Source organism: Sorex fumeus, unplaced genomic scaffold (assembly GCF_029834395.1).
Source record: "Sorex fumeus unplaced genomic scaffold, SorFum_2.1 ptg000020l, whole genome shotgun sequence".
Classification (NCBI taxonomy): Eukaryota; Metazoa; Chordata; class Mammalia; order Eulipotyphla; family Soricidae; genus Sorex; species Sorex fumeus.
In genome coordinates this window covers 6931131-6958343 of record NW_026606077.1, presented here as the reverse complement: position 1 = coordinate 6958343, position 27213 = coordinate 6931131, and the positions used below count along the sequence as shown (strand labels likewise).

At 56.3% G+C, this 27213-nt stretch overlaps 1 protein-coding gene across 1 annotated transcript in view; it reads right to left on the bottom strand.

Moving 5' to 3' along the window:
- The window catches only part of LOC130022617 (cadherin-23-like), a 320780-nt gene that overhangs the window by 144540 nt on the left and 149027 nt on the right, over positions 1-27213 (bottom strand). The window contains exons 7-8 of the mRNA XM_056113382.1: positions 5714-5908; positions 2203-2331 (exon numbers count right to left, since the gene is read on the bottom strand). Of these exons, the coding sequence (XP_055969357.1) occupies positions 2203-2331; positions 5714-5908 (324 nt within the window). The remainder of the gene's footprint in view (positions 1-2202; positions 2332-5713; positions 5909-27213) is intronic.

Sequence of the window (27213 nt, the reverse complement as noted above, 5' to 3'; positions counted from 1 at the left end):
AGGGCAGGGTAGCAGGGACAGTGGGCAGCAGGGCCGTCTACCCAAAGGTCAGGGAAGGTCACCTGGCTGGGCAGAGGGTCCCGTCAGCCTTCAGTCTCAAAAGCAGGACTTCGCCTCTTCCTGGGAGCACCAAGAAAGAGAAGCCCGGGTGGATGGGGTGGGGGTCTGTCCCTGCAGTGCCGGATGCCTGCAGGGGTCCAAGAAAGAGCCTGCTGGGTCCCTCCAGCCCCCGCCCACCTCTGGAAGGAGAGGGGGCGTGGGCACTAGCTCTGGACACCTGGAGCACGTGGGCACCTTCAAGTGGCCAAAGCAAAGACACCTATGGCCAGAACAGTCACAGACGCCAGCCGGGGCGTGGGGCCACCTGGTCTGGGGACCCGGGGGTGTGGTGAGGGCCGCCTTCACTCAGGACCAGGTGTGCGAGAGGGACGGGTTGAGGGGGGGGGGGGGACGCCCTGCTTTGCTCTCAGAGCTCTGTGGGGTTGGGGACCAGGTCAAGGTGCAGCACACGCTTTGCATCCCTGGTACCACACCGTAATAAAAGAAAAGGAAAAAAGAGAGAAAAGGCCCTTTAAAAATGAGGAAGGCTTCAATACCTGTATTGCAACCATAGTGCCCAAAGGTGAACAGGGGAGAGAGAGGGAGGGAGGGAGGGAGGGAAAGAGGGAGGGAGGGGTGTCTGCCATAGAGGCAGGCTGGGGGGTAGTTCAAGGGAAACTGAGGAGAGTGGGGGTGGGAAATGTGCACAGGTGAAGGGAAGGGTGCTGGCATATTGTACGACTGAAACCCGATCACAAACCACTTTGTGACTGTGTGTCTCACCGTGATTCGATAAAAAAATGAAAAAGAAAGGAATTGAGCTTCCATAAAAAACATCATGTAATTATATTTGTAGAACTTAAATGTTCTCAAGTTTCTAAAGATATGAAGACTTGATTTTATGAATGTGTTAATTAGGTGAAGAAATAAAAAATAATGAGGTCAGGTGGGCGGAGAGATTATGGAGACGTTAAGGTAATTGCCGTGCATATGGCCAAGCTAGATTCAATCCCCGGCATCCATAGGGTCCCCTGAGCACCACCAGAAGTGACTCCTGAGCAGAGGACCAGGCCTAAGCTTGGAGCACCGCTGAGTGTGGCCCTCCAAACCAAACCCAAACCAACCATTCCTAAGAGCAGAGGCTGGGGGGCCCCGGAGGACTGGAGCACAGCCGGCACTGAGGTTCTGGGTTCCGTTCCTGGCACTGTAGGGGCCTGGAGCGCTGCCGGGCCCAAGCAGCTCAGGGCTGAGAACTGCCAGGAGCAGCCCAGGGGTCTCCCTCCGGAACACTGCTTGGGAGACCCCCATGCTCAAAAAACAAAAAAAAAAATTGCCTTTTCTTTTTTTCTTAAAGAAAAGCTCACTTGTGCAAACTCAACCCCCAGCCGTGCCTGGCACGGAGGGCTGACAGGACCCTGTTTGCTAAAGTCCTGGCAGAGACGAAACACAGCAGAGGTGTGGCCAGGGTGGTCCCTCTGTCCAGACATGGGCAGGGAAAGCGCTGTGTGCTGCTCTGCGTACGTGCAGACCCCACAGAAGGCCACTTCCCTCCACAAGAGTGGCTCCCCTGCGCCACGTCTGGGCTGGCTGGGGTCTCCCAAAGAAGCCCCTTTTCTTATCACCCGGGACCTCGTGGTTCACTCTGATGTGCACAAAACCGCAGGGACGGACCAGAAGGCGTGGCCCATGGCTGGGCAGCCCCCTCTGCCCCGCAGCACTGATGAGGCACAGGGTTTGTTCTCAGAGTGCCCGGGTCTGAGCTGAGCCGGCGGGGGACACGCGGCCCCCAGGAAGCGGGTCTGCATGCTGCCTGGTGATCTCTGACCCGTGCCAGGGCGCAGCCAGTCAGGTGCTTCTCTAACCAGGGCCTGACCTGCAGAGCACAAGCCCAGCCAGGATCGGGGTGCTGGGGGACCACCATCCTGGGCAGCGCGGATGGGTGGACGGAGGCAGATTGGCCAGCTGAAGGGTGGGGGGCAGGCAGGGCCACACCGAATCCAAATCCACCCGGCTAGATGTTTTGGGGGTCCGTGTCCCCCCACGCTCATCTCTGAAACCTGCCTCTCGCGGAGCCGGGTGAGGTGCTGGGGAGTGGGGTGGTGAGGGGTGGGTGCGGGGAGTGCCAGGCTGCGCGGGAACACAGGGGGACCCCCAGGCGCTCACCGGCGGGGAGTGCTCGTAGATATTGGTGCTGTAGGGCAGGTTGATGAAGATGGGGTCCATGTCCTGGACGTCCGTGATGATGATGGCCAAGTTGGCCAGCGTGGACAGAGGCCTGGTCTTGTCTTGATCCTTAGGGGGAGAGAACACACAGTCCTGGGTTACGCGAGGCATGGGACCTGCACGTGGACGAGACTGGACTCGGGCGCCGTGGGCACGGGCGCCAGTGTGGGTACTCCCCTGTGGGCACGAGCCTGAGGTGCCCCCACATCCCCACAGGGCACAGTGAGTGTGTGGGACCCTCACTCAGAGGCCACGCTGCCATCTGTGCTGTTTAATTTTCTACTTCTGGAGTTTGGGCCACACACGGAGGTGCTCAGGACTTACTCCTGCCTCTACTCAGGGACCATCCTGGCTGTGCTCAGTAGACCATGTCCGGTGCCAGAGACAGAACTGAGGTTGTCCGGGCAAGCGCCTTAACCTCTGTACTGTCTCTTCGGCCCACTGCCCACCATGACCTGTGACCTGTGCGGGAAAACACAAGTCGGACCCCAAAGCTCAGAGGAAGGTGGTTTATTGGGAGCTGAAATGCAGGGCTGGAGCCCACTCAGGCCTCCTGCCCAGACCAGCCGTCCTGAACATCTGGCGGGTGGGACGACCACCTTGGGGTCCTACCGATGGACCTGACTTACTTCCCAGGCACCGCAAACCCCTGAGCACTGAGTGGCAGCCCAGAGGCCCCTGAGCCCCCCGGCCTGAGCCCACCGCAGCCTCGGGCTCCGCGTGGAGCCATCTGGTACAGGGCTGACCGGGGCTCTGACTGACCAGGGCGCTGCGTGGGGCACCCGGCAGAAGGATAGTGTGACCCTTGGTTCTTCTCAGGATCCCGTCAGGGGCCAGTGTCCCCATGGCCACCCGCCCCTCCTGTCACTGAACGGCTGACTGCGAGGGGACGCTGTGGGGTCCGTGTCTCTGAGCTGCACCCGAGACACTGGTCAAGCCCCTCCCCACCCGTCTTTTGGGGGTAGAACCAGCAGGAGAGCTCCATGGCCTGTTGCAATTGGGGGACTCCAGTGGCCAGGCACGCAGTGTCTGACCTCTGACCCCTTAGCTGGACAGTCAAGTCCCAGAAAGCTGACCAAGAATGGAAAGGCCGGGTGCCACACCTGTCACCCTGAGCCAATACTGACGCAGCCCTTCGGCTCCTGACAGAATGGGCAGTCGAAAGGGTCACGGCCAGACGATGCAGTCGAACCCTGCTGGACACGGCGCTGTCCTGGCGGCTACACTGTCCTCGTTATTCCCATGAGTTCACAGGGCCTAAGTGAGTCTGGAGTCACAGCTGATGAGCAGGAAGCCAGGACTCCAATTCCAGTGCTCCTCTGTTTCTGTCTGGGGGCACGCCCGGCAGTGTCCCGGGCTTACTCCTGTGCTCAGGGCTCACTCCTGGCAGGGCTGGCGGACCACATATGATGCTGGGGATTGAGCCAGGCCAGTCACCCGCAAAGCAAGGGCCTGAATTCCCGCATTCTCTCCCTAGCCTGTTCCTGACACAAAAACCTGCCCTCAGCGGCCTTGATTTAGGTCTTCACCCACAGGCCACAGGTGAAAACGGCTGAGGGCCACTGGCCTGGGTAAGGCTGGGTGCACGGGCCTGTGTTCAGGAGGGGGGCCGGGTCCCGGGAGGAGGATGGCTGGTGAGGCTGATTGGACTGGTGGGAGCCTCAGTGGCCGGGAACCACACGCCGTTCATTTCCTTCTAGTACTCAGTGTTGTTCTCTGCCAGACAAACGGGCTCGGGACAGACGTGAGGGGGCCCTGGGTGGGATCTGGGATGTGGGTTCTCAGGGTCAGCAATGCCTATGGCCCATGCCAGGGGCCTGTGCCGCCCCAGAGCCCACTGTCCAGAAGAGGCAGAGGCCAGGCCCTGGTGGCAGGGGACACGCAGGGTGGTATGAGACGGGCAGGCACCAGACACGGGGCCAGCAGCTCTCAGCCCCCTGTTCCCAGCCAAGTCCAGGCCTCTCTGGCACCCACAGAGTCGTGGCCACAAATCCACACGCCCTCCCCCGCCACGCCACACGGCGAGTCTCTGGGGAAGTGTCCGACAGCCAGGGGCACGGCCAGGCGTGACGGAAGCTGAGGATTACACGGCAGAGTCATCAGCTCTGAAGGGGCTTCTCGAACCCTCCTGTGCAGCTGCTGCAGGCCCCAGGGCTGGCAGATTAAGGGCAATTTAGTTGCAGCCACCGGCCCAGCTGGAGCCCAGGCGCCGTGCCAGGCCGCCCGGCCGTGCCTGCACTCGGTTCCGCTCCTTCCCCAGGGCCCAGAGTCATTTTTTGGGTGGATGAAAATGATCCCACGGGGATGGGCTCCCAGCAGGGTGCAGGTCAGGGCCCAAGGGGTGGAGAGGGGGTACGATGGGAGGGCAGACGCCCAGTCCCCGGGTGTGGGTGCGAGGGAGCGAGGACGGGAACGGGGCCTGAGCGCAGCTGTCCCCGGCCTGACTGGGCCAGTGGGGAGGGAAACGTGGGGCTGTCCCCGCCCCCACCCCCAGGGAACCCATTCCTCCAGAGCTGGGCCTCACCCCGGCCCCTGTGCCTCTGCCTGGCAGAGCCCGGGCTCTGGGACCCTCCTGGGGAGCACCACACGCTGTGAGCACCCCAAGAGGTGATGGGGGCAGGAGTCTGCGGGCAACCGGCCGTGGAGCATCAGAGGAATTCCTGAAAGGCTTTGGCGCTTTGTAGGCAGGAACATGAGGGGCACAGGGAAGGCCCCGCTCCGAGCAGGGGAGAGACAGGCAGGGGCACTCTCAGGCATGGTGTACCCCAGGACCTGGTGGACAAGGACGAGCCGGCTGCAAGGTCCTGAGACCCAGAGGTTTCAGGAGGGCACGGCCTGAGCATGGGGCTGCTGGGCCGGGGTCTTGCGTGCGAGTCTGTGGGGTCGTCATTCCCACCCAGCTCCTGCTCTGGACCGAGCCTGGCTCCCCGGGACCACTGCTGGCTGCTAACGGGAGTCCACTCCCATGATGGCCCCCAGAAACTTCCAGAACCTTCAGCTCCTGCAAGCGGGGGATGTCACACACAGCTAGATGGACATCTCTGTCCTGTGTGCTGGAAAGGGAGTGGACACCCGATCCCCAGGTGACCCACGAAGGGGCAGAAGCACGCTGCTCCCACGCCCACGTGCTCCCCTGCACACAGGCTTCATCAGTTACTGAGTTTGGTTTGGGGGTCACTCCCGGTGGTGCTCAGGGGTGCCCCCTGACTCAGGGCTTGGGAGTGCCGGGGGGCCCTGGGGTGCTGGGGCTTGATGTGCCCAGCCCATCTCTGGGGTCCTATAATGGGCTTCCGGGTGACGCTGAGGACCGCGGCCGTGGCCATCGCTCCAGCCCTAGCCCTGACCCTTAGAGCCTGTGGCTCTTCCTCTCGCGGGCCATGACCACGAGCCGGGCCTGGCAGGGAACGGGCTGCTGTCCCCGGGCTGCTGGCTCTCTCCCGGGTGGACTCACCGTGGCGTTGACCGTGAGCTGGTAGGCCTGCGTGGTCTCGTAGTCCAGCTCCCGGGTCACGGTCACGATGCCCCGGGCACTGTCGATGGCGAAGAACGGGGATGGGGGCTGGAAGGAGTAGAGCACGCTGCCGCCCGCGCCCAGGTCCGGGTCCGTGGCGTTCACGATGAAGATGGGCGTGCCCACCGGGGTGTTCTGGGGACGAAGCAGCCATCAACGGGTCAGCAGGGGCTTGCAGCGGCCAACAGTGACTGTCCCCCCAAAGCCACTGACCACGTCCCTCCAGCAAGCAGACCTGCAGTGCTGTCATTCTCTGTCTACGAGGGTCCAGGGAACTGAAACCAACCTCCCTCCATCCCTCCCTTCCTTCCTTTCTTCCTCCCTTCCTTCCTCCCCCTCCCTTTCTTCTATGCTTCCTTCCCTTCCTCCCTCCCTCCCTCCCTTCTATCCTTCCTTCCTTCCTTCCTTCCTTCCTTCCTTCCTTCCTTCCTTCCTTCCTTCCACCCTCCTGCCTCCCTCCTGCCTCCCTCCTTCCTTCCTTCCCTCCCTCCCTCCCTCCCTCCCTTCTATCCTTCCTTCCTTCCTTCCTTCCTTCCCCCCTCCTGCCTCCCTCCTTCTTTCCTTCCCTCCCTCCCTCCCTTCTATCCTTCCTTCCTTCCTTCCTTCCTTCCTTTCCTCCTTCCTTCTTCCCTCCCTCCCTTCCTTTCTTCCTCCCTTCCTTCTATGCTTCCTTCCCTTCCTTCCTTCCTGCCTGCCTGCCTTCCTTCCCTTCTTCCTTCTTCCCTCCCTCCTTTCCTCTATCTCTCCTCTCTCCTTCCCCTCGCTCCTTCCCTCCCTCCCTCCCTCCCTCCCTTCCTTCCTTCCTTCCTTCCCTCCCTCCCTTCCCTCCCTCCTTCTTCCTTCCTTCCTTCCTTCCTTCCTTCCTTCCTTCCTTCCTTCCCTCCTTCCTTCCCTCCTGCTTCCTTCCTTCCTTCCCTCCCTTCTATCCTTCCTTCCCTCCCTCCCTTCCTTCCATCCCTTCCTTCCTTCCTTCCTTCCTTCCTTCCTTCCTTCCTTCCTTCCCCCCTCCTGCCTCCCTCCTTCTTTCCTTCCCTCCCTCCCTCCCTTCTATCCTTCCTTCCTTCCTTCCTTCCTTCCTTCCTTCCTTCCTTCCTTCCTTTCCTCCTTCCTTCTTCCCTCCCTCCCTTCCTTTCTTCCTCCCTTCCTTCTATGCTTCCTTCCCTTCCTTCCTTCCTGCCTGCCTGCCTTCCTTCCCTTCTTCCTTCTTCCCTCCCTCCTTTCCTCTATCTCTCCTCTCTCCTTCCCCTCGCTCCTTCCCTCCCTCCCTCCCTCCCTTCCTCCCTTCCTTCCTTCCCTCCCTCCTTTCCCTCCCTCCTGCTTCCTTCCTTCCTTCCTTCCTTCCTTCCCTCCCTTCTATCCTTCCTTCCCTCCCTCCCTTCCTTCCATCCCTCCATCCCTCCCTTCCTTCCCTCCCTTCCTTCCATCCCTTCCTTCCTTCCTTCCTTCCCTCCTTCCTTCTCTCCCTTCCTCCTTTCCTTCCTTCCCTCCTTCCTTCCCTCCCTTCCTCCTTTCCTTCCTTCCTTCCTCCCTCCCTCCCATCCTCCCTTCTTCCTTCTCTTGACAGTCACATTCCCCGGGGTCCAGCTGGGGCTTGCGGGCAGCCCTTCCCTGAGAGTCGGCTGGGGGCAGGGGTGGTCTTTGCAGGGGCTCCAGGACAATGCCCCTAGTTTTCATCCTTCCCTGAGCTGCCGGTTCTCCGCCCCCCACCCCCCTCCAGCCCAGGAAGACAAGGCCAGCACCCAGGACAGGGAAGGGGGCAGCAGGGCCCTCTGCAGGGACCACATGCCTCGGCTTCCCACAATGGTGCAAGACTGAAGCCTTTCTCCGCCTCAGCCCTGGGGCCCTGCCCCTGTCTGCTCCCCGGAAGCGCCTTGCCTAGGCCAGGCCGGCCCTGCACGCCCAGGACTGGGGAGCGGATTCCTCTCTCCTGCCCAGAGAGCCGCAGCAGACGCTGAGCACAGCCCTGCCGTGTGTTTCCGAGCCAGGTGCTCGTCTCTCGGACCCAGCGTCGGGGGCAGACTACTGGAGCGTCGCTGAGATGAGGGCGCAGGCACAAACACCTCCAGGGGAGGGCCGAGGGGCTCCAGGACCTGATCCTTCCTGGGCCCCACCCAGTCCTGGGGGCCCTGACCCGCCCAGAGGTGACTGCCTGTGCCCCACCCGGGGACACGGGACTCAGCGCCCCCCCACCCCCAGGCTCCAGGCTGTGACGTCGACTTGCTCCTGCAAATGAGGCACTGAGAGGGGTTCAGAGGCAGGGAGGGAATGATCTGGGGTGCTGTCCCCCCCTCTTCCTCCAGCTCCTGACCCACAGCCCCTCCCCCAAAATTCCAGGCACTGGACGATCCCCTCGGCTTTCCCTCTAGTCCTAGTTGCCCCTTACTGCTGTTCCCAGGGGTCCATGGTCCTTAATCCCCCCCAGTCCTGGGCACAAAGGCCAGGACTCAAATTCCCTCAAGCCGGCTCGGATATGCCAGCCTCGGCCCTCCCGTGCACCGAGGTAGGGAGATGAGACTCCTCTCCCCTGGTCTCTTCCAACACACACATTATACGCCAAGTGCCAGAGCCTGAGCCCCCACCCCAAGACCCCCCATGAGGACAGGGAGGGCTTGGGGGGCAGCAGGACCCTTCAGCCCGCTCCGCTGGTCAGCCCAGCCCAGGGAGAATGTCAGCGGTCCAGCCACAGCTGGGGGAGGAGAGGACATTTCTCCCCCCTGGCCAGAGCAGCTCCTCCGAGGATTCAGGAGCAAGACCCGGAAGAAGGAGGAGAAGGAGAACCAGAAGGGCTTGGTCCTGCGTCTGACCTTCTTGGATTATGTTTCATGCCCTGCAGTGAAAACCCATTTAATTTCTGCATAACTTAGAGAAGGTTTTAAATGGGCCTGGCAGCGGGCCAGGCCCATACTTAGAGGGGACAGGCCACTGGAGGGAAAAGAACGCTGACTTCCTGCCTTTCAGGTCTCGGGGGTCTGCCAGGGAAGTGGGTGGGGGCTCCTGGGGGCTCGGCTGGTGCTGTGAAATGCACAGATGTGTTCAGGTCTGACCCTCCACGCATGCAGGCTGCCTCCTGGGGCAGGGGTGCTGCTTCCTCAGTGGACCCCCGGGGCTCGGGGGCGGGGGGACTCGGTCAGTCAGAATCCTGGCTTCCCGTGATGGATTGGGGACCTCGGGCACCTGCCGTTCGGTTTGCTTGTGCCCAGGGAAATGTCACACGGGATCTCTTCACGGCAGCCCCTCCGCGGGCTGCGAGGAGGAATTCCACAGACAAGGCGTGAGAAAAAACAAGCTTCCCACCCAGCAGGGCCGCCGCGATACTGAGCCGGGCGGGATAAATGGCGGCTGCAATTATTATTACGGTAATAAAACACCATCCCAGGCGGCGTGCGATAAGCCCTATTTAAAGGCGGACATTAGAGACAAGTAAACAGCCGGTGCCCCTCTTCGTCACCACTCAGACAAGGGAGCAGCGTGAGACTCCCTCCGAGAGGGGGCCCGGGCAGTGCTCGTCTGGGTGCGGGCGGGCAGAGAGCACTGCCCAGTGCTCTGAGTCTCTGGGGACCCCAGACACACGGCAGGGTGTGTGGCCCCCACTGGGCACTCCAACCAATGCGCGATCCCTGGTTGCATAGCACAGCCCACGAGGGTGAGGTCGGAAACTTGGTGTGTGGGTCCTGTGTTGCCAACTGCACAGCTCAGCCAAGAGAAGGGGAAGGAAAAGAAACAAAATGTTCTTTAAAATTTCTCAGAGGGGAGACTGGAAAGAGCATGGTAGGCAGGGCACTTGCTGTGCATGTGGCCAGACTGGGTTGGATCCCTGGCGTCCCATCTGGTCTCCCTGAGCCCTGCTGGGAATTAGCCCTGGTCATCGTCGGGTGTGGCCCCCAAGCCTAAATAAATAAATAAATAAATAAATAAAAATTTCACAGAGGGGACGTTTCCTCTCTGTGAAGGCTGTTGCATGGCTGCTTTAAATGAAGCCAGGATGAGAGCCGCTAAAATTGAGTCTGGAGCACCTGGATGGTAGGCGGGATCAGGAGCACCTGGGGAGGTGGGCGGGGCCAGGCGCACCTGGGGAGGTGGGCGGGGCCAGGAGCACCTGGGGAGATGGGCGGGGTCAGGAGCACCTGGGGAGGTGGGCGGGGCCAGGAGCACCTGGGGAGGTGGGCGGGGTCAGGAGCACCTAGGGAGGTGGGCGGGGCCAGGAGCACCTGGGGAGATGGGGGGTCAGGAGAACCTGGGGAGGTGGGCGGGGCCAGGAGCACCTGGGGAGGTGGGCGGGGCCAGGAGCACCTGGGGAGGTGGGCGGGGCCAGGAGCACCTAGGGAGGTGGGTGGGGTCAGGAGCACCTGCGGAGGTGGGCGGGTCAGGAACACCTGGGCGGGGTCAAGAGCACCTGGAAAGGTGAGTGGGGCCAGGAGCACCTGGGAGGTGGGCGGGGCCAGGAGCACCTGCACGGAGGAGCGGGCTGAGACAGCTGGAGGGCTGCAGCCCCTGCACAGGGTGGCCATCCTGAGCCCGCATGGCTCTGGGGTGGCGCTTGCTCACGGAGGTAAAGGTAAAGGTAAAGGTAAAGGCCCACCCGTTGATCGTCAATTTGTTTGAGCGGGCCCAGTAACGTCTCCATTGGAGACTTTGTTGTTACCGTGTCTGGCATATCGAATACTCTCGGTAGCTTGCCGGGCTCTCCGAGAGGGGCGGAGGAATCGAACTCGGGTCGGCCATGTTGGCCGCTTGTAAGGCGAACGCCCTACCGCTGTGCTATCGCTCCAGCCCTGAAGTAAATCCTTAGAATATTAAACATATCATCTTCAGAAGCAAGTACAAAAATATATTTCAGTTTCATTTGAATTTTTCGTGGGGTGGTGCACAGGGGCTATTTCTGATTCTGCGATCCAGGAGTGACCTCTGGAGTGATGATATGTAGCACCACGGATTGAGTTCCACCGGGCAGAGAAGCTCCTTAATCCCTGTACTATCTTTCTGGATCAGATGTGATTTTTAAATATTATTTCCACTGTTTATTTCCAAGGTAAGGTAAAAGCCCTCCCGTTGTTCATCGATTTGCTCGAGCGGGCCCAGTAACGTCTCCATTGGAGACTTTGTTGTTACTGTGTCTGGCACATCAAATACTCTCGGTAGCTTGCCAGGCTCTCCGAGAGGGGCAGAGGAATCGAACTCGGCTCGGCCATGTTGGCCGCTTGTAAGGCGAACGCCCTACCGCTGGGCTATCGCTCCAGCCCGGAAGCCAGAAGGAAACTCGGGCTTCTCCCACCAGGCTCCAGCTCAGAGGTGGGGAGTGAGGATCCGGGCGTTTGCTCTGGGTCTGGGTGGGAAACCGATGTCTCGTGTTCCCCGAGGGCTGCGTCATCCTCACCGGAAGACGCCCACCTGCCCCCCGTCCACTGCTTCTGAGAAAGATGCCCCTTCGCTCACAGTTCAGTGGGCCGGGGCCAGGCAGCCATGTCCACACCCACTGAATCTGGACCCTGTCACGTCTGACGGGTGACCCTCAGCTCAGCCATTCAGAGGAGGCTCTGGGAGCCCCTCCAATTCACTGTGGGGGCCCGAAGAGCTTTGCTTTCCAGTGGGGGCTGACGTGGCCGGAGGAGCCCCCCACAGAAGCCTGTCGGGGAAGCCCTGCATGGTGAGAGAGGTGGAGCCCAGGCTCCGAGCTCCTCCCTTGGCCTGTGCGTCCTTCCCCTTCCCTGGCTGGGCAACCGTCGGGACCCCCAGCCTTCCTGCTCTCCTCCCCCTAGACACAGCCGCTGCAGGCGAGACCCCTCGCTCCTGATCTGGGGCCCCGACTCTGTGAGGTAACAACGGTAATCAGACGGCCCAGACGGATGCAGTTGGCTCCTCCTCCTCTTTCCTGCCCCACACCCTCCCAGGCAGGGTCTTGGGCACTCAGTGACCAGACAGGCGGAGGGGCAGGGCCGGGCGGGGACAGCTGGCTCACGTGCCTGCTGAGGGCAGAATGCCCGCGGGGCCCCTACCACAGGGCGAGGTGCCCGGGGTCAGAGGCTGGAGTGGGTGCTTGGCTGCCCCAGGTCCCTTTCAGCTGGGGTGGGGGGGTATGCGCAGGGTTGTCCCCAGGGGAACAAGCTGGCCCACCTCCTGGAGAGCATCTCCGTGGTTGGAGAGGAGGCCCGCTGCGGGGAGGGGTGTCGGCCCAGCTCCACCCAGCACCCCTTTCTCCGTAGCTCCCCGCTCACTCGCTGCTCAATGCCAAGGATGGTGTGTGGGCATCAGGGCGGCCTTAGGGCAGGCGAGAGGCGACGTGCCCCACTCCGCCAGGTCACTCCCCCGCCCATCCCCGGACCCCCACGGGCAGGTCGCAGACAGGGCAGCCCATTTTAGTCCACGTCTCCTCCGCTGGACCCGCCGTAAATGGGCCACCCCGTGCAATTCCAAGACAAATAAATCTTCCTGCTACTCCCGGGCTGACATGGGAACAGACTGGGGAAGTGGTGCCGCGCGAGGGGTCTCGTTCGTTAATAATCGTGATGAATAGCTCGGCGCTGCGTGCGGGTTCCGTGACGCTCTGAGTTTCAACCCAAGTGGCTTGGGGTACTGGGTGGAATGAGGGGGTGCAAAGGAGAGAGGGAGGGAGGGGAGGAAGGGAGACAGCCAAGGGGCCAGGCAGGTGGTTTGGCCCAGGAAGAGAGGCAGGAGAGAGCCTGCAAGTAGGGAGCGAGCGGGAGGGAAGGAAGTGGCCGAGAAGGCAAAAGATACAGGGCTAAGTGGCGTGTGCACAGAGGAAGTCTGAGAAGCAGAAGCAGCATGAGAAAAGCAGACAGACGGACAGACAGACAGAACCGGCTTGGTTATCTTTCTCGTGCTGCTGGGCGGACCCGCCCCCCCTTCAGATTTATTTTGTATGTTCCGTCTACCAAACCTCCACCATTTCCTACTATTTCCACCCGAGGTGCCATCTCTAAGGGCTTTATTAATATTTATGGAATGCTTGCTAGATGCTGCTACAGTCTTTAATATCTTATTATAAAGCCTGTTATAAAATGCATTAGTAATAAATTCCTGACAGATGGAGTTCTGACAAGGTGCAGGTCGCTTAGTGATCCGGCCGGGAAGGCACCCTCATGGACCAGAGTGTGTGGGATGCTCTGAGGCCACACAGCTGGCCCCGGGGCAGGGTGAGGGGTGCGGGGGACACGCCACCTCCTCCTCAGCCCCCTCTGCACACATCAGCAATTCTACATGGTGACTCCCCCAGACGGGGGAGGGGGGGATGGGAGCTCAGAGAAACGAAGAAGCTGCTCTCAAACCACACCTGTTGGCAGAGGGTTCCCTGTGTCCGCAGACCCCGGATATCTGCAGACCTCCATCTGCAGGTTCCCCCCAGAGTGAGAGCAGAGAGTGAACCCAGGGGCCATGCTCAGGTCGGGTGCTCTGGGGATGATGTTGGGAGACCAAGTCGGGGTCCAGGGGCAGCAACAGTGGCTTTGCTGGAGTAGAAAAGAAAGGGCTGGGTTGGAGCAATAGCACAGCGGGTAGGGCATTTGCCTTGCACGTGGCCAACCCGGGTTCGATTCCCAGCATCCCATATGGTCCCCTGAGCACCACCAGGAGTAACTCCTGAGTGCAGAGCGAGGAGTAACCCCTGTGCATTGTCAGGTGTGACCCAAAAAGCAAAGAAAGAAAGAAAGAAAGAAAGAAAGAAAGAAAGAAAAGGCGGGTGGGGAGCTTTGACCCCCAATGAATTTCCAAGGAAAACGAGTATACACGATGACGTACTTTTTTGGTGGGAATCGGGGAAGTGAGCAGACACAGTGTATGAGCCTTAGAGGAGATCAGAAAGGCAAACATACACAGTGTGACTGTATATTTAGTGGGCATCATCAGGGAAGAGAGTACACTTTAGTGGAGGTCAGGGAAACAAGAAGACACAGTGAGCTTTGGGGTAGTCAGGAAAGCAAGTAGACACAGTGTGTGCTTGGGGGGGTGGTGGTCCGGGAAGCAAGTAGATACACTGTGCATGCTTTGGGGAAAATCAGGGAAATGAGTAGGTACAGGTGCGCGGAGTAGCGGGGATCGGGATGTGCATCCCACAATGACCAGAACTCGCATCAGAAACGAAGCCCTGGGAACTGCCTCCAATGGCGTCCCTGCTGCCCTGTAAGCGCGTCCACTGGCTTTGCTCCAGGAACCCACAAATACATCTCAAAAGAGACCAAGAAGCTGGAAAAATTTCTCCAGACACCCACAAATGACTGAGTCGCCAGGGGCACCCCAGAGAGGGCGGGTCAGCCCGGGCCTGCCCGAACAGTCCAGGCAGCCGAGTGCTCCCACATTCCAGCATCGCCTCTGTGCTCCCCCCACCCCTTGCCAGACTCCCTGTCTCAGGACTGAGCCTCACTCAGAATTTAGTCTGCTGAATAAACCAGGTATGTGGGTTTGGTGACTGAAATCTCTTGGCTTTCCTCTGAGTCGGGATGGGCTACTTACCCCCACTACCCAGTACTCCTGGCAGCCCCAACAACAACACCCCCAGCCCCAAACCACCACCAGTTATAAATTTAACCCTAGATGTACCACCACCTTAAAAACTGTGGACTTCCTGGAGCAGCATTTCAATTTCTACAATACTAGTAAACCAATAGTAGCACACCAGATCAGATGGGATATAACGTAGAAAGCAACCAATCTCTTTAACAAAACATAAAGAAAGCCCAACCTGTAACACGATCATGATCACGATCATCCTGTTGTTCCTCGATTGCCTCGAGCAGGCACCAGTAACGTCTCCTTCATCCTAGCCCTGAGATTTTCAAGTGCCATATTCAAGGCCCTTTCAGGGTTAGGAGATGAGACCCATCATTGTTACTGGTATTTGGCATATTGGGTATACACCACAGGGAGTTTGCCAGACTCTGCCGTGTGGGCAGGTTGCATTCGGTAGCCTGCCAGGTTGTCCAAAGTAAGAAAGAGATAAGATGATAAGATGTTGCTTCCGGGAGCTGGGTTTTATAGTCTCTGGGTCTTGGCCATTGATGGGATTACACGGTGCAGGGGGGGCGGGGAGGAGTCAGTTGGTGGGTGTGACCCCTGCCTATTGGAAGATGGAGGATCTGGGTGGAGGATGCTCAGCCCCGATCCGAGCAGGCTTGGAGATCTCAGCCCCGGGACCCGCATGCCTTTGTTCCTCTGCCGGTACCTTCATGCTTGTGGAGAGTGGTCTCAGCATGGTTGTGGCTGGTTCTGGAGGTCTTTGGCTGCCGGAGCTCTGCTAGGGGTGGGGAGGGAAACTCAACCCGCCCCCCTCCAAGGGGCCCTGGTGAGAACAGCCAGGCACGGGGACAGGAGACTCTGCGCTGTTCTCCTCCGGGAGCTGGGTTTTATAGGAACAAAGGCATGCGGGTCCCGGGGCTGAGATCTCCAACCTGTAACAACATCGTAATAATCTCTCATATAAACACTTAATGTCTTCATGATGAGATACAACAATTTACACTAATTTTCTTCTAAGAAAACATTTTTGATTATCCTGTTAGCAAAATTGTTGATAACACGCAATATAAAATAGATTATCCAAAGCCTGCTATCAGGGCAGGTTTAAGAGAAGGGGTGGTTGGAAAAACTGGAGACAAATGGTGGAGGGAAGGTGGAATGGTGGTGGAACCAGTATTGGAATGTTGAACGCCTGTAACGAATCATCATGAATAACTTTACTTTTTGTGTTACACCCGGTGATGCACAGGGGTTAGTCATGGCTTTGCACTCAGGAATTACTCTGGTGGTGCTTGGGGGACCATATGGGATGCTGGGAATCAAACCCGGGTCGACTGCGTAAGGCAAACACGCTACCAGCATACTATCGCTCCGGCCCCATCATGAACAACTTTGCAAACCACAACGTTTATATAAGGTGTAGGGGGAAAATTTACATACGTATGCCTAATCTATTCCATGTAAATTCCACAATATATTAATATAGAATTGCTTTGAAAGTTTTATTCATGACAGGTGAGACATGATAATTACCATAACGAGATTCCAGTATAAAATAAAATTTAATGTAAAATACTTTAGATTCCAGAGTTGAAAACTTATGTATGTAAATGAGAATAGGCATTTTATCATATTGTATTAAGTGGTTTTAATTTTCTTATTTCGCCTGTATCAGTTGTTATCCCGTTGATCATCGATTTGCTCTAGCAGGCGCCAATAACATCTCCATTTGTCCCTGTTGCGTGCTAGTGTAGCCCAGTGGCATCTGCTTGCTCCAGGAACACAAAGAGTCTCAAACCGATCATTCAGGGTTTTGATGAAGAAGTCTGACCATCCCATAGGTGGGCGGTCATGCGTTCTTTTGATGTCCTGTGGAATCCAGTAGGTAACAGCTCCAGTCCAGCAGTCACCTCTAAATCACATTATGTGTCTGGCCCATGTAATTCTCAACACCTTGGCAACGAGATAGCGTCCCTGATTCTTAATCATCAACGGAGGTCGGAACTCTGAATTCCTTCTCTTACTTAAGTGAAACGTGATATTCCAAGCATAGCTCTTTCGATTCCTTTCTGATTTACCCAAATAGTGCTCTCATCCTGTTTTCATAGGGCCCAGGTCAATAAGGCGTATGTTAGTGCAGGAAAAACGGTTGAGTCGAAAAGGAGCCGGAGGTTCTTCGTCCTCTTAACCACTTCTTCGATGCTCTTGAAGGTGCTCCACGCTGCTCTCTTCCTCCTGTGCAGTTCTGGCACCAAGTCATTCCTCATGTTGAGTTCTCAACCCAGGTACACATGGCTGCTGCATTCAGAGATGTTCATTTCGTTGAGGGCAAATGGAACATCAGGAACAAGACCATTCCTCATAAACATTGTCTTCGTGAGATTTAGCTGCAGTCCAACCTTTCCACATTCATGGTCGAAGTTGGCCAACATTCGTGCCGCTTGGCTGATATTTGGTGTTATTAGAACGATGTCATCAGCAAAGTGGAGGTGGCGTAGTTGCTGACCGTCTATCTTCACTCCCATTCCTTCCCATGCCAATCATCGCATGACATTCTCGAGGGTGGCACTGAAGAGTTTTGGTGAAATGGTATCGCCCTATCGAACCCCTCTCTTTACATTGATGATCACTTCCTTGTAGAATGGTGAGATCCTGGTGGTGAACCCATAATACAGCTCGTGGAGGATCCTGATGTATTGAGTCTGAATGCCCTGTTTGGCTAGGGCTTCAATGACCACTTCAGTCTCAACAGAATCAAAGACTTCTTTAAATCGATGAACGTAAGACAGAGCAGCATCTTGAACTCTCGTGAAACCTCAATGAGCTTGGTCACTGTGTGGATATGGTCGATCATGCTGAACCCTTTTCAGAACCCAGATTGCTCAAATGGTTGTCCTTCATCTAATGTTCTGCCAATCCTATTCAGGATGACTCGAGTGAATAACTTGTAGATGATGGACAACAGGCAGATTGGGCGATAACTGCCAATGTCGTGTATGTCTCCCTTTTTGTACTACAGGACGGTCCTGCTGGTTTCCCATTGGGACGGAACCTTGCATTTGGACAGGTAGCATGTGAAGAGCTGAGCCAGTGTATTGACAAGTACTGGTGGCAGATTCTTCAGGTGTTCGGGTCTGACCTTGTCTGGACCGGGTGCTGTACCCTTCTTTACTGACTAAATGGCATGTCAGATTTCGGAATGGAGAATGCTGGGAATGACATATCCATCCTGTGGAATTTGGTATGTGGGCAGGTGGACGTGGCTATCAAAGAGATCCGAGTAGAAGTCACGGATAACCTTTTCCATTGCCCTTCTGGAAGATGTGATAGATCCATCAGGACGTCGGAGGGCAGTCATCTTGGTCTTGTAGTTGGCGAAGGACAGGCGGGCATTGCGAATACTTTTCCTGGCTTCTTCCGCATCAGCCAGCACTGCTGCTCTTCTCTCTTTGAGGTCTTCCTTTATCACTTCTCTGCACAGCATTGTGACATTAGCTTGTGATTGCCTGAGGCTCACGCCAAACCACATTGGCGAATGAGCTCAAGAGTTTCTGAAGACAGACGTCTTTTTGTGGATTTCTCTCTCTCAGCTTTCCTCACACAATCATGGGGGTGCTGAACCAGTCGATCATCTTCTTTGTTGATGTGGTCAGGGACGGCATCTTCCCATATTGCTGCAATAGTGCCAAAAAGCTCCCAGTTGGTGGCCATTCTGGGAGTTCTCTTGTAAACTTTGCAGCCCTTTCTCCTCACTCCATGAAGTAGAATTTCTCGTGAAAGAGACGGTGGTCCGATCCCGTTTGGAATTTTGGGACAACAGCGACATCGGTCAGGCAATACCATTGACTGAATATGATGTGATCAATTTCATTGTGGAACTGTCCACCAGGAGACTCCCATGTCCAGCATTTAGATTCGTCCTTCTGGAACTGTGAGCTACTACTATGGATGGTCTTGGTCAACATAATGAACTCAGGTAGTCTCTCACCCTGTTCGTTCCATTCTAGGGTCCTAATGTGGAGTTCTTCGGGCGACCTTCTTGGTCCTATCTTGGCATTAAAATCATCGACAACGACCTTGTAGAAGGTGTGGTCTTCTTTATAGAACTTCTCCAGCTCCATGTAGAACTTCTCAATTTCTTCTTCATCATAGTTGGATGTTGGTGTGTGGATGATGAAGACAGAAACTGCCTGCTCTGAGCCACATCTATTCAAACATACGTGTCTGATTGGGGTTGTTAGGCATTCAAACGAATCAATGCTCATGGCCAAGTTCGTGTTGACGAGGACACTGACATCACCGATGCCTCTACTGTGGCATGTTCCAAGGAACAGTTCTTCTCCAGTGTCGAAATGGCGTGATGTGATCGATGCCTTCTTGGCTTGGTCAATCCAATGACATCGTACTTGGTGGTCTTCTGCACTTGCGCCATCAGGTACTCCATGGATGCTTCCAATGTCAGTATACGTGCGTTAGAAGTGCAGATAGTCATTTTAGTCCTTCTTCGTTTTGGCAGCCCAGTTCGGCCCTGGATTTTAGCAACCTCTGCTTGTTCGTCTTTCTCAACGCTGCTGTATTGGGGGCTCTTCCAGGGTCAGGGGAATGAGGCCCATTCTTTTTACTGTTTTTGGCATTTTCTTATTTACATAGATCAAACTCGTATAGCAGTCACAAACTGGCTCTCACTGATTTATTTTCTGATCATTCCATTTGCCAGGTCTTAAAGTTGTGTTGGAATAAGCAATATAAAGTAAATCTGTGCCTGGTGGGCGGGTTGGGGTTGGGAGGGAGACTGGGGATATTGGTGGAGGGAAGGTCACACTGGCGATGTTGGAACACTAAATGCTTGAAACAACTGTATAATGAACAACTTTGTAAATCACAGCATTTTTAATAAAAATTAATTGGCACTGGGCTGGAGCGATAGCACAGCGGGTAGGGCGTTCGCCTTACCCGCGGCCAACATGGCCGACCCGAGTTCGATTCCTCCGCCCCTCTCGGAGAGCCCGGCAAGCTACCGAGAGCATTCGATATGCCAGACACAGTAACAACAAAGTCTCCAATGGAGACGTTACTGGGCCCGCTCGAGCAAATCGATGATCAACGGGAGGGCCTTTATCTTTATCTTTATCTTAATTAGCACTAGCACTATCCTCCCGTTGTTCATGGATTTGCTCGAGCGGGCCCAGTAACATCTCCATTGTGAGACTTGCTGTTACTGTGTCTGGCATGTCGAGTATGTCACGGGTAGCTTGCCAGGATTTGCCGTGAGGGCGAGATACTCTTGGTAGCTTGCCGGGCTCTCCAAGAGGGGTGGAGGAATCAAACTCAGGTTGGCCAGGATGGCCTTGTGCAAGGCAAACGCCCTACACGCTGTGCTAAAATGAAGACCTTTCTAAACTCCGAAGGGCTGGGCAAAGAGCCCTTTCCCCTGACCTCCCTGCCGAGCAAATACCCTTCCGCAGGGATGCCAGGCAGAGGTCAACTGGGTGCTCAGAGAGCAAGGGGACACATGTGGGTGACAGTTGAGAGCAAGGTGAGGCAGGAGAGCCAGGGCACAAGGCCCCCAGTCCTCCGCGGGTCCCCCAGGGCTCAGTACTGCACAGATGGAGCCCGCCTGCGTGCACGGAACCCCTGTGCCACAGTGCCCAGGGCCACTCTGCAGGGCCCCCATCGCTCTCCTGGTGGCTGTTTCGAAGGATGTGCTCTGAGCTCTGAGAGGTGTTGGGTGCATTCTGAGGGCTGGGCAGCTGCCGAGTAGACGAGGTGGCAGCCCTGTGGCCAGAAGGAGCTCCACCTGACTGGGCCCTAAGTCTTGGACCCTGGACATGGCCCAAGGGCTTGCCCTGGGTGGACCGGCCGCCCCAGCTGCTCCTATCCCCTCAGAGTCAGCTCAGCAGTCTCCCCTCTGATGCCCCTCAGCCCCCCTGTGTGCACTGCCTTGGGGATGCCAGGAAGACATTCATCAAAGCACTCACCCAAGGTCCCCTGGCTTCCCGAGCCCTGCTGTGGTCGGGCCTGCTGGAGGGATCTCGGACGGGTCCCTTACTCCCTGTCCCCACTCCTCACCAGGCCCCGGGGTCTGCCCCTTCTTCCTCCAGCAGAGCTCGGCTCTGCCTCACCTCTTTATTTATCTTGGCCACCTCGGTACTTCCAGCACTTGCCACCTGCACGTCTCAGACATTCAATAAATGTTTTAAACAGAGTTGGGACTTCCTGTTCAACATGGCAGATTGAACACGCTCATTTATTTTCAAGCTTGTACCCTTCTTTACTTTCACCAAAATGGCAATACGGGAATTAAAAATGCATAAATCCACAAGGGCAAAAAGAACGGGAGAAGAGACGAAAGCAGATGAGAGATGTCAACAAAATCCTGGAAACTGGAAACAGATGGAACTAGAAATTGCCTTAGGAGATGGGAAAGCCAGGGCTCAGGCAGCCTCCAAGAACCCTGCAGATGCCTGGGAACCAGAGACCTGGCTGGCCGGGGAACAGACAGGCTGGCCACCCATCCTAGGAAGGAGGGTCCGACTCCCCAGCTCTTGCAGGAAAGAGGGGGCATGCTTTCTGAGGGGGCTGAAACAGCAACAGTCTGGCTCAGGCTGGAGGCAGGAAAAAGCACAGAAAGCAAGATGCTTCATGGAAATCTGCACCTCCCTTCAGCTCACCACCCCACCAGCACAGCCAGCCTCCTTGCAGCCAGGACTTACGGCCGCCAGAAGACAAAACAACTGGACCATGAGGAAACACGGGTAATGTGTTGTTCCCACAAAGAAACAGCCAGGTGTTGGCTTAATCACGCCCACGGTGAACGCAGCCCAGGGTCAGCCAGCAGCCTGCACCCTCCCTGCCCGGCACAGAGTGAGCTCCCAGGCAGCTGCTGTCTCACTCCCAAACACCAGCAGAAAACCAAGGGTCACTAAAATGTAGACAAGAGTCCCCTGATGTGCAGGACAAGAGGTGGAAAAGAATAATAATAAAAGAACAATAAAACTTCAACATCAGAGAGACACAAGACACAGCATCTTTGAAACCAGGATATTCTAAGAGGGAAACAGAGCTAGCTAGTAGTAAATCTCAGCACTCAACAGAGGGGTGTGAGGATAAGGAAGACTCTCCAAAAGCAGGGTGAATGTGGAGGGATGGAGAATGGGAGAAATGTAAGAGGGAAGGGAGAAAGCGAAGTAGAGGAATAGTTCTGAAAATTTGAAACCCAATGAATAGAAGAGAGAAAAGTGAAACTGAAGGGGAGAAAGTTATCCAAGATGTTACATTAACTAATCTTCTGGCTGGGAAGGACATGCTCGCAGATCAAGGGATTGACAATTGTTCCAAAAGAAGGACCCGTGCTCTAGGATAAAACACCGATGTTCCAAAGTCCTGAGTATTTAAAAAAAAATCTGGGAATTCCCAGAGAGGAAGGGGGGGGAAAGCTACATGCAAATGTTCAGCATCAAAATGACATCAAAGTTATTAGCAGTGACAAGGAAGAATCTGATTCACGTGATGAAGAAAATAATTTTGACCGAGGATTCTATACCCAGCCAAACTATCAGCAAAGCGGCAGGTAGAATTCAATGCATTTTTTTCCCAAGCTACAAATATGTTACCATGATTCCCTGTCAGGAAACTTTTGAAGGGTAATGTCAACAAAATGAGGTCACAAGGATGGAGAATATAGGGGGCATGAAGTAGGGAATCTATACAGGAGAGGGAAGGGGCATTGTCAAGGTCGACTCCAAACTTTTCCTCCATTCCCGCCCCTACATTAGTCTTCTGGCCTCCAGAGGAACGATTCCCAGAGCACAGCTGGTTCAAAACAGAGCAGAGGACGCATGCTCCAGGGGAAATGCTGATGGAAAAAGTCTAACCAAATACAAGGTAGTTACATTCAATATACTGAGAGGGAGAATTCAATTATGTCAAAATATTTAGAAATGAATAGGTGATAGGTTCATAGAATGCCAAGAGAACCAAAAGAGGTAAATATCAATTCTATAGTGGCAATAACCAAAGGTAGTTATGACAAGAGCTAACATAGGATCACACGACACTATGAGGCTTCCCTGTGGACGATACTTAAATAATCATAAGGCTGCATATACACCAAATGCTGGTATGGCTGAAGGAGGGAGAAGATTATGTTGGGAGAAGAGCCAGGGTGGCGGTGGTGGCCGTGTGTGTGTGTGTGTGTGTGTGTGTGTGTGTGGTGTGTGTGTGGTGTGTGTGTGGTGTGTGTGTGGTGTGTGTCTGTGTGGTGGTGGTGTGTGGTATGTGTGGTGGTGATGTGTGTGTTGTGTGTGTGTGGTGTGTCTGGTGCATTTGTGTGATGTGTGTGGTGTGTGCGTGTGTGGTGTTTGTGGTGTGTGTGGTGGTTTATGTGTGGTGTGTGTGGGGTAGTGTGCATGTGTGTATTGTATTGATTTGTGTTTGTGGGGGATATGGTGTGTGGGGGGTGTAGTGTGTGGTGGTGTGTGTGTGGTGTGTGGTATTTGTGGTGTGTGTGGTGGTTTATATGTGGTGTGTGTGATGTATATGGTGTGTGTGGTGTGTATAGTGGTGTATGTGTGGTTGTGTGGTGTGTGTGGTGTGTGGGGTGGTGTGTGTGGGGTGTATTGATGTGCGGGTGTGGGTGTGTTGTATGGGGGGATGTGGTGTGTGTGTGGTGCATGTGTGTGGCGTATGTGGTGTGTGGTGTGGTGTGTGTGTGGTGTGTGTTGATGTGTGTGGTGTGTGTATGGTATATGTGGTGTGTGTGGTTTGTGTATGGTGTGTGGTGTGTGTGGTGCGTGTATGTGTGTGATGAATTTGGTGTGTGTGGTATGTGTGGTGTGTGGCATGTTTGGTGTGGTGTGTGTGTGTGTGGTATGTGTTGATGTGTAAATGGTGTGTGTGTGTGTGTGTGTGTGTGTGTGTGTGTGAAGCTCAGATAAGGCAGGGGGTAGAGAAATGTGTGTTTCTCATCTTCAGACTGAAAGTCGGGAGATAAGGTCTCCAGTGGAGCCCTTCAGAGCACACTCTTACAGACGTGGCACCAAGGTTGTCTTGGGAGAGGCCATGGAAGGGGAAAGGGCGCGGCTGCGTGCCACCAGCTTCACCCCTTTGCTCTTATCTGCACATACGGGTTTTACACCTGTGAACAGGGAAGATGGACCATCTGCCTGCTGGCTGGCCGGCCCTGTGCTGCCCCCACCCACAGCCCTGCCCTGTCTGAGCCGGGCACCCCGTGGGCTCTCACCGACCCCTCCGTTTCCTCTCACACACCATCCCTTCCTGCCGCCAGCCTCCAGAGCCACGTCTCCTGGACCTCGAATGTTGTCGCCGATGGAGCGAGCCCCGCCTGCCCAGCCCGAAGGCGGGCGCACCTCTCGGCTCTGTTCTGCCTCTGTCAGAACCACAGCGGGACGGTGGGGAAGGGTCTGGAATCTAAAGTGCCTTGCAGATGTGGCCTCTGGAGGGCGGAGAGGAAGGGGCTGAGGCTTTCGGCAGATACAAAGGACCCTGAGGTGGCTGGTGTGTGCGCGTGTCCCTGGGCACACCCCCCGCCCCAGCTCTGTCCCAAGGCTCTGGATGAGCAGTACCGCAGCCCCACTCCGATCTCCGCGGCCAGTCTCACAGCTCACACATGGGACTCCAGCTCCCAGCCCCCAAATTCCTTCACCAGATGATGAATTGAGTTAAACAACATGAATATGCAAATCTCCTCCTGGGGCGGCCCTACCTCGAAGGGAGCAGAGGCAGCGGAACGAGGAGAGAGGAGACAGCTCAAGCGGATCCCCGCATCCCCTCAGCCCCCAGCCCCAGCAGATGTGCACCCCCAAGGGGCACGGGGTCTGAGCAGGAAGCGAGAGACAGGGCCAGGCTGGGCGGTCTTACCTCAAGGACCACGTCCTCCACTCCTGCCTCCTCCCCTGGCCCAAGCTGCTGCCCTTCAGGCAGAAGGATGGTCACTGGCTAGCTGTCACCAAGCTGGCTGGGTGGCTTCACATCCGGCTGCAGGGACCCGAGGGTCTGAGGGCGGGAGGGCAGCAGGCCAGGGACCAGCCCACCAGGGAGAGGGCACTGCACAATCTGGGCTCAGGGCCTCGGAGGAAGGGCAAAGCTCCCACAGTGGGAGGGACAGGAAGGTCAGAAAGCCTGGGAGAGACCACCAGGCACCAGCAACTGAAGAGACCCAGGGGTGTCAGTGCCAGCCCACCCCATGTCAGCACTCTGATCTATTACCTATTTCCTTCCTGATTGGGTTTGGGGGCCACACCCAGCAGTGCTCAGGGATCACTCCCAACGTGGTGCTTGCGGGGCAGAGGGGCCCCCTTGGAGGGGGTGGTGGGGACCTGGGCAGGTGTGGGCGGTGGGGCAGGCTGACAGGATGTCCCTGAACACAAAACCCTTTGGGCTGCTGTCCTCATAGGCTGAGAGCGGGGTCAAGCGCACAGCCTGCGCCCTCCACCATCCGTCCCAGGGAGGCTGTCCTGTCTGTCCTGAGCACACGTCCTGCCTCGGGCCACCCTGCACCTCTGCGCCAGGTGAGCCTCGGAGGACAGAATCTGGGAGCTGACCCAAGACACACGATGCTTGTGAGAGGATGCCCAGAGTCCCTGGGAAGCCAGCAGCCTGGCACTGCGTGGCTCTCTCACCAGCTCTCCAGGTGACAGGCCCAGGTGCCTATTCGGTCCCCTCTCTGCGTCCCCGAAGGGTCTCAGGTCCTGTCTGACGAGAAGGGATGGCTCACCCACCTCCTGGCACAGAGGGCTGCGTGCAGGATGCCTGGATCCATCTCTCAGGGGATCAACGAGAGCACCAGAGCCGCGCCAGAGGCGACTCCAGACCTCCCAGAAAAAAAAAGAACAAGATGGATGCTCCGACCTTGGGAACCGGTGAGATCTGAGGGAGCCCTGGGTGGGGGACAGGGAACGTGTCTGCAAAACGGTCTCACTGTGTCATGGGACGGTCTCACTGTGTCATGGGTGAAACGGTCTCAGGGACTCCTGCTGTGGGGGGTGGGGCACAGAGACCCACACACTTGAGGAGCACATCTGGGGAGTGGCCGTGATGTCCTGAGAACTGTCCATAGCACTGTGATCCGCCACACTGTCCTGGGAACTGTCCAGGAAGTGTCCACAGACATCACAATCTGCTACACAGTCCCAGAAACTGTCCAGAAACACCATGATCCACTACACTGTTCCAGGAACTGTCCACAGATACCGCGATCCGCTACACTGTTCCGGGAACTGTCCAGGAACTGTCCACAGGAATCAGAATCTGCTTCACTGTCCCCAGCAACTGTCTATGGGCACCGCGATCCACTACACTGCCCCGGGAACTGTCCAGGAACTGTCCACAGACGCCGCAATTCACCCTACTGTCCTGGGAGCTGTCCAGGAACTGTCCAGAGGCGTCACAATCTGCTACACTGTCCCCAGCAACTGCCACGGATGCTGCAATCCACACACTGCCCCAGAAACTGTCCACAGGCATCACAATCTGCCACACTGTCCTAGGAGCTGTCCAGGAACTGTCCACAGGCATCACAATCTGCTACACTATCCCCAGAAACTGTCTACGAGTGCGGCGATCCACTACACTGTCTCAAGAACTGTCCATGGACACCACGATCCACTACATTGTCTCGGGAACTGTCCACAGGTACCATGATCCGCTACACTGTCCTGAAACTGTCCAGGAACTGCCCACAGACACCACGATCCACTACACTGTCCTCAGCAACTGTCCACGGGCACCATGATCCACTACACCTTCCCGGGAACTATTCACAGGGACCACGGTTCACTACACTATCCAACGAACTGTCCACGAACACCGCAATCCACTACACTGCTCCGGAACTGTCCACAGATACCGCGATCCACTACACTGTCCCGGGAACTGTCCACAGGCACCGCGATCCGCTACACTGTCCCAGAAACTGTCCATGGACATCGTGATCCACTACACTGTTCCAGGAACTGTTCACGGGCACTGCGATCCACTACACTGTCCCTAGGAACTGTCCATGGGCATTGCGACCCGCTACACTGTCCCAGGAACTGTCTACGGGCACCGCGATCCACTACACTGTCTTGGGAACTGTCTACAGACACCGCGAGATCGCTAGGAGCTGAGATGCGGATGTCCCCCAGCTGTCTCTGCTGACCTGGGGCGTGGAGGAAGTGGTAGGAATGCCAAATTCTCTTGTCTCCTGTGCAAGATGTCCCTGGACCCACTGCGGGAACTGTGACAGCAACCCTGAAGATTGTGCGCGATGGCCACCAGGCTGACCTGGGGCACCCAGCCAAAGGCTGTCCACACTTGGCGGGGCATCCCCGAGACCTGCCGAGTGGGCACCAGTCAGCCAGGTTCCAGACCTTGGGGTTGTCTCTACAGGAAACGATCAACCTGGTGAGAGACCTGAGGGTCTCCCCAAGTCACTCCTGGAATGAGGCACGCAGGGGTCACTTTCTCCAATGAAATCGAGTCCCCCCCCACCCAGCCTCCCAGCCCCGGGTGCTCAGCAGAGAGCACCCAGGCAGTGGGGGCGACCCCACCACGCAGAAACTGCAAATGACTTTCATTAAGCGAGGTGTTAATACCATGAATTACAAATGAAACGCAGATGAAGAGGACCCTGGCAGCCTTACCTCCATTTGATATTAATTGGGCGACACTTTGTTTTAATGGTACATTAATTAATGCGGAATTTCGACGGAAGTCCGCGTGACACTCACATTAATACAAATGAATTCATTACCGTCGGTGTTATTACAAGAAATGACAAATAAATCTGTAACAGTGGGACCCTTCAAATAATAATCACGAATCATTAGCTCTGCTGCTCCTTTGTACTGTAGCTTGCAAATCTGAGTGTGTTTGCCGCTGTGACTGTGTTGTTGCCTTTTGCTGGCGGGGGGCGGGGGCTGGCTCTATGGCAGGGGAGGGGCCTTCCTCACCTCAGTCCCCCCAAAACTACT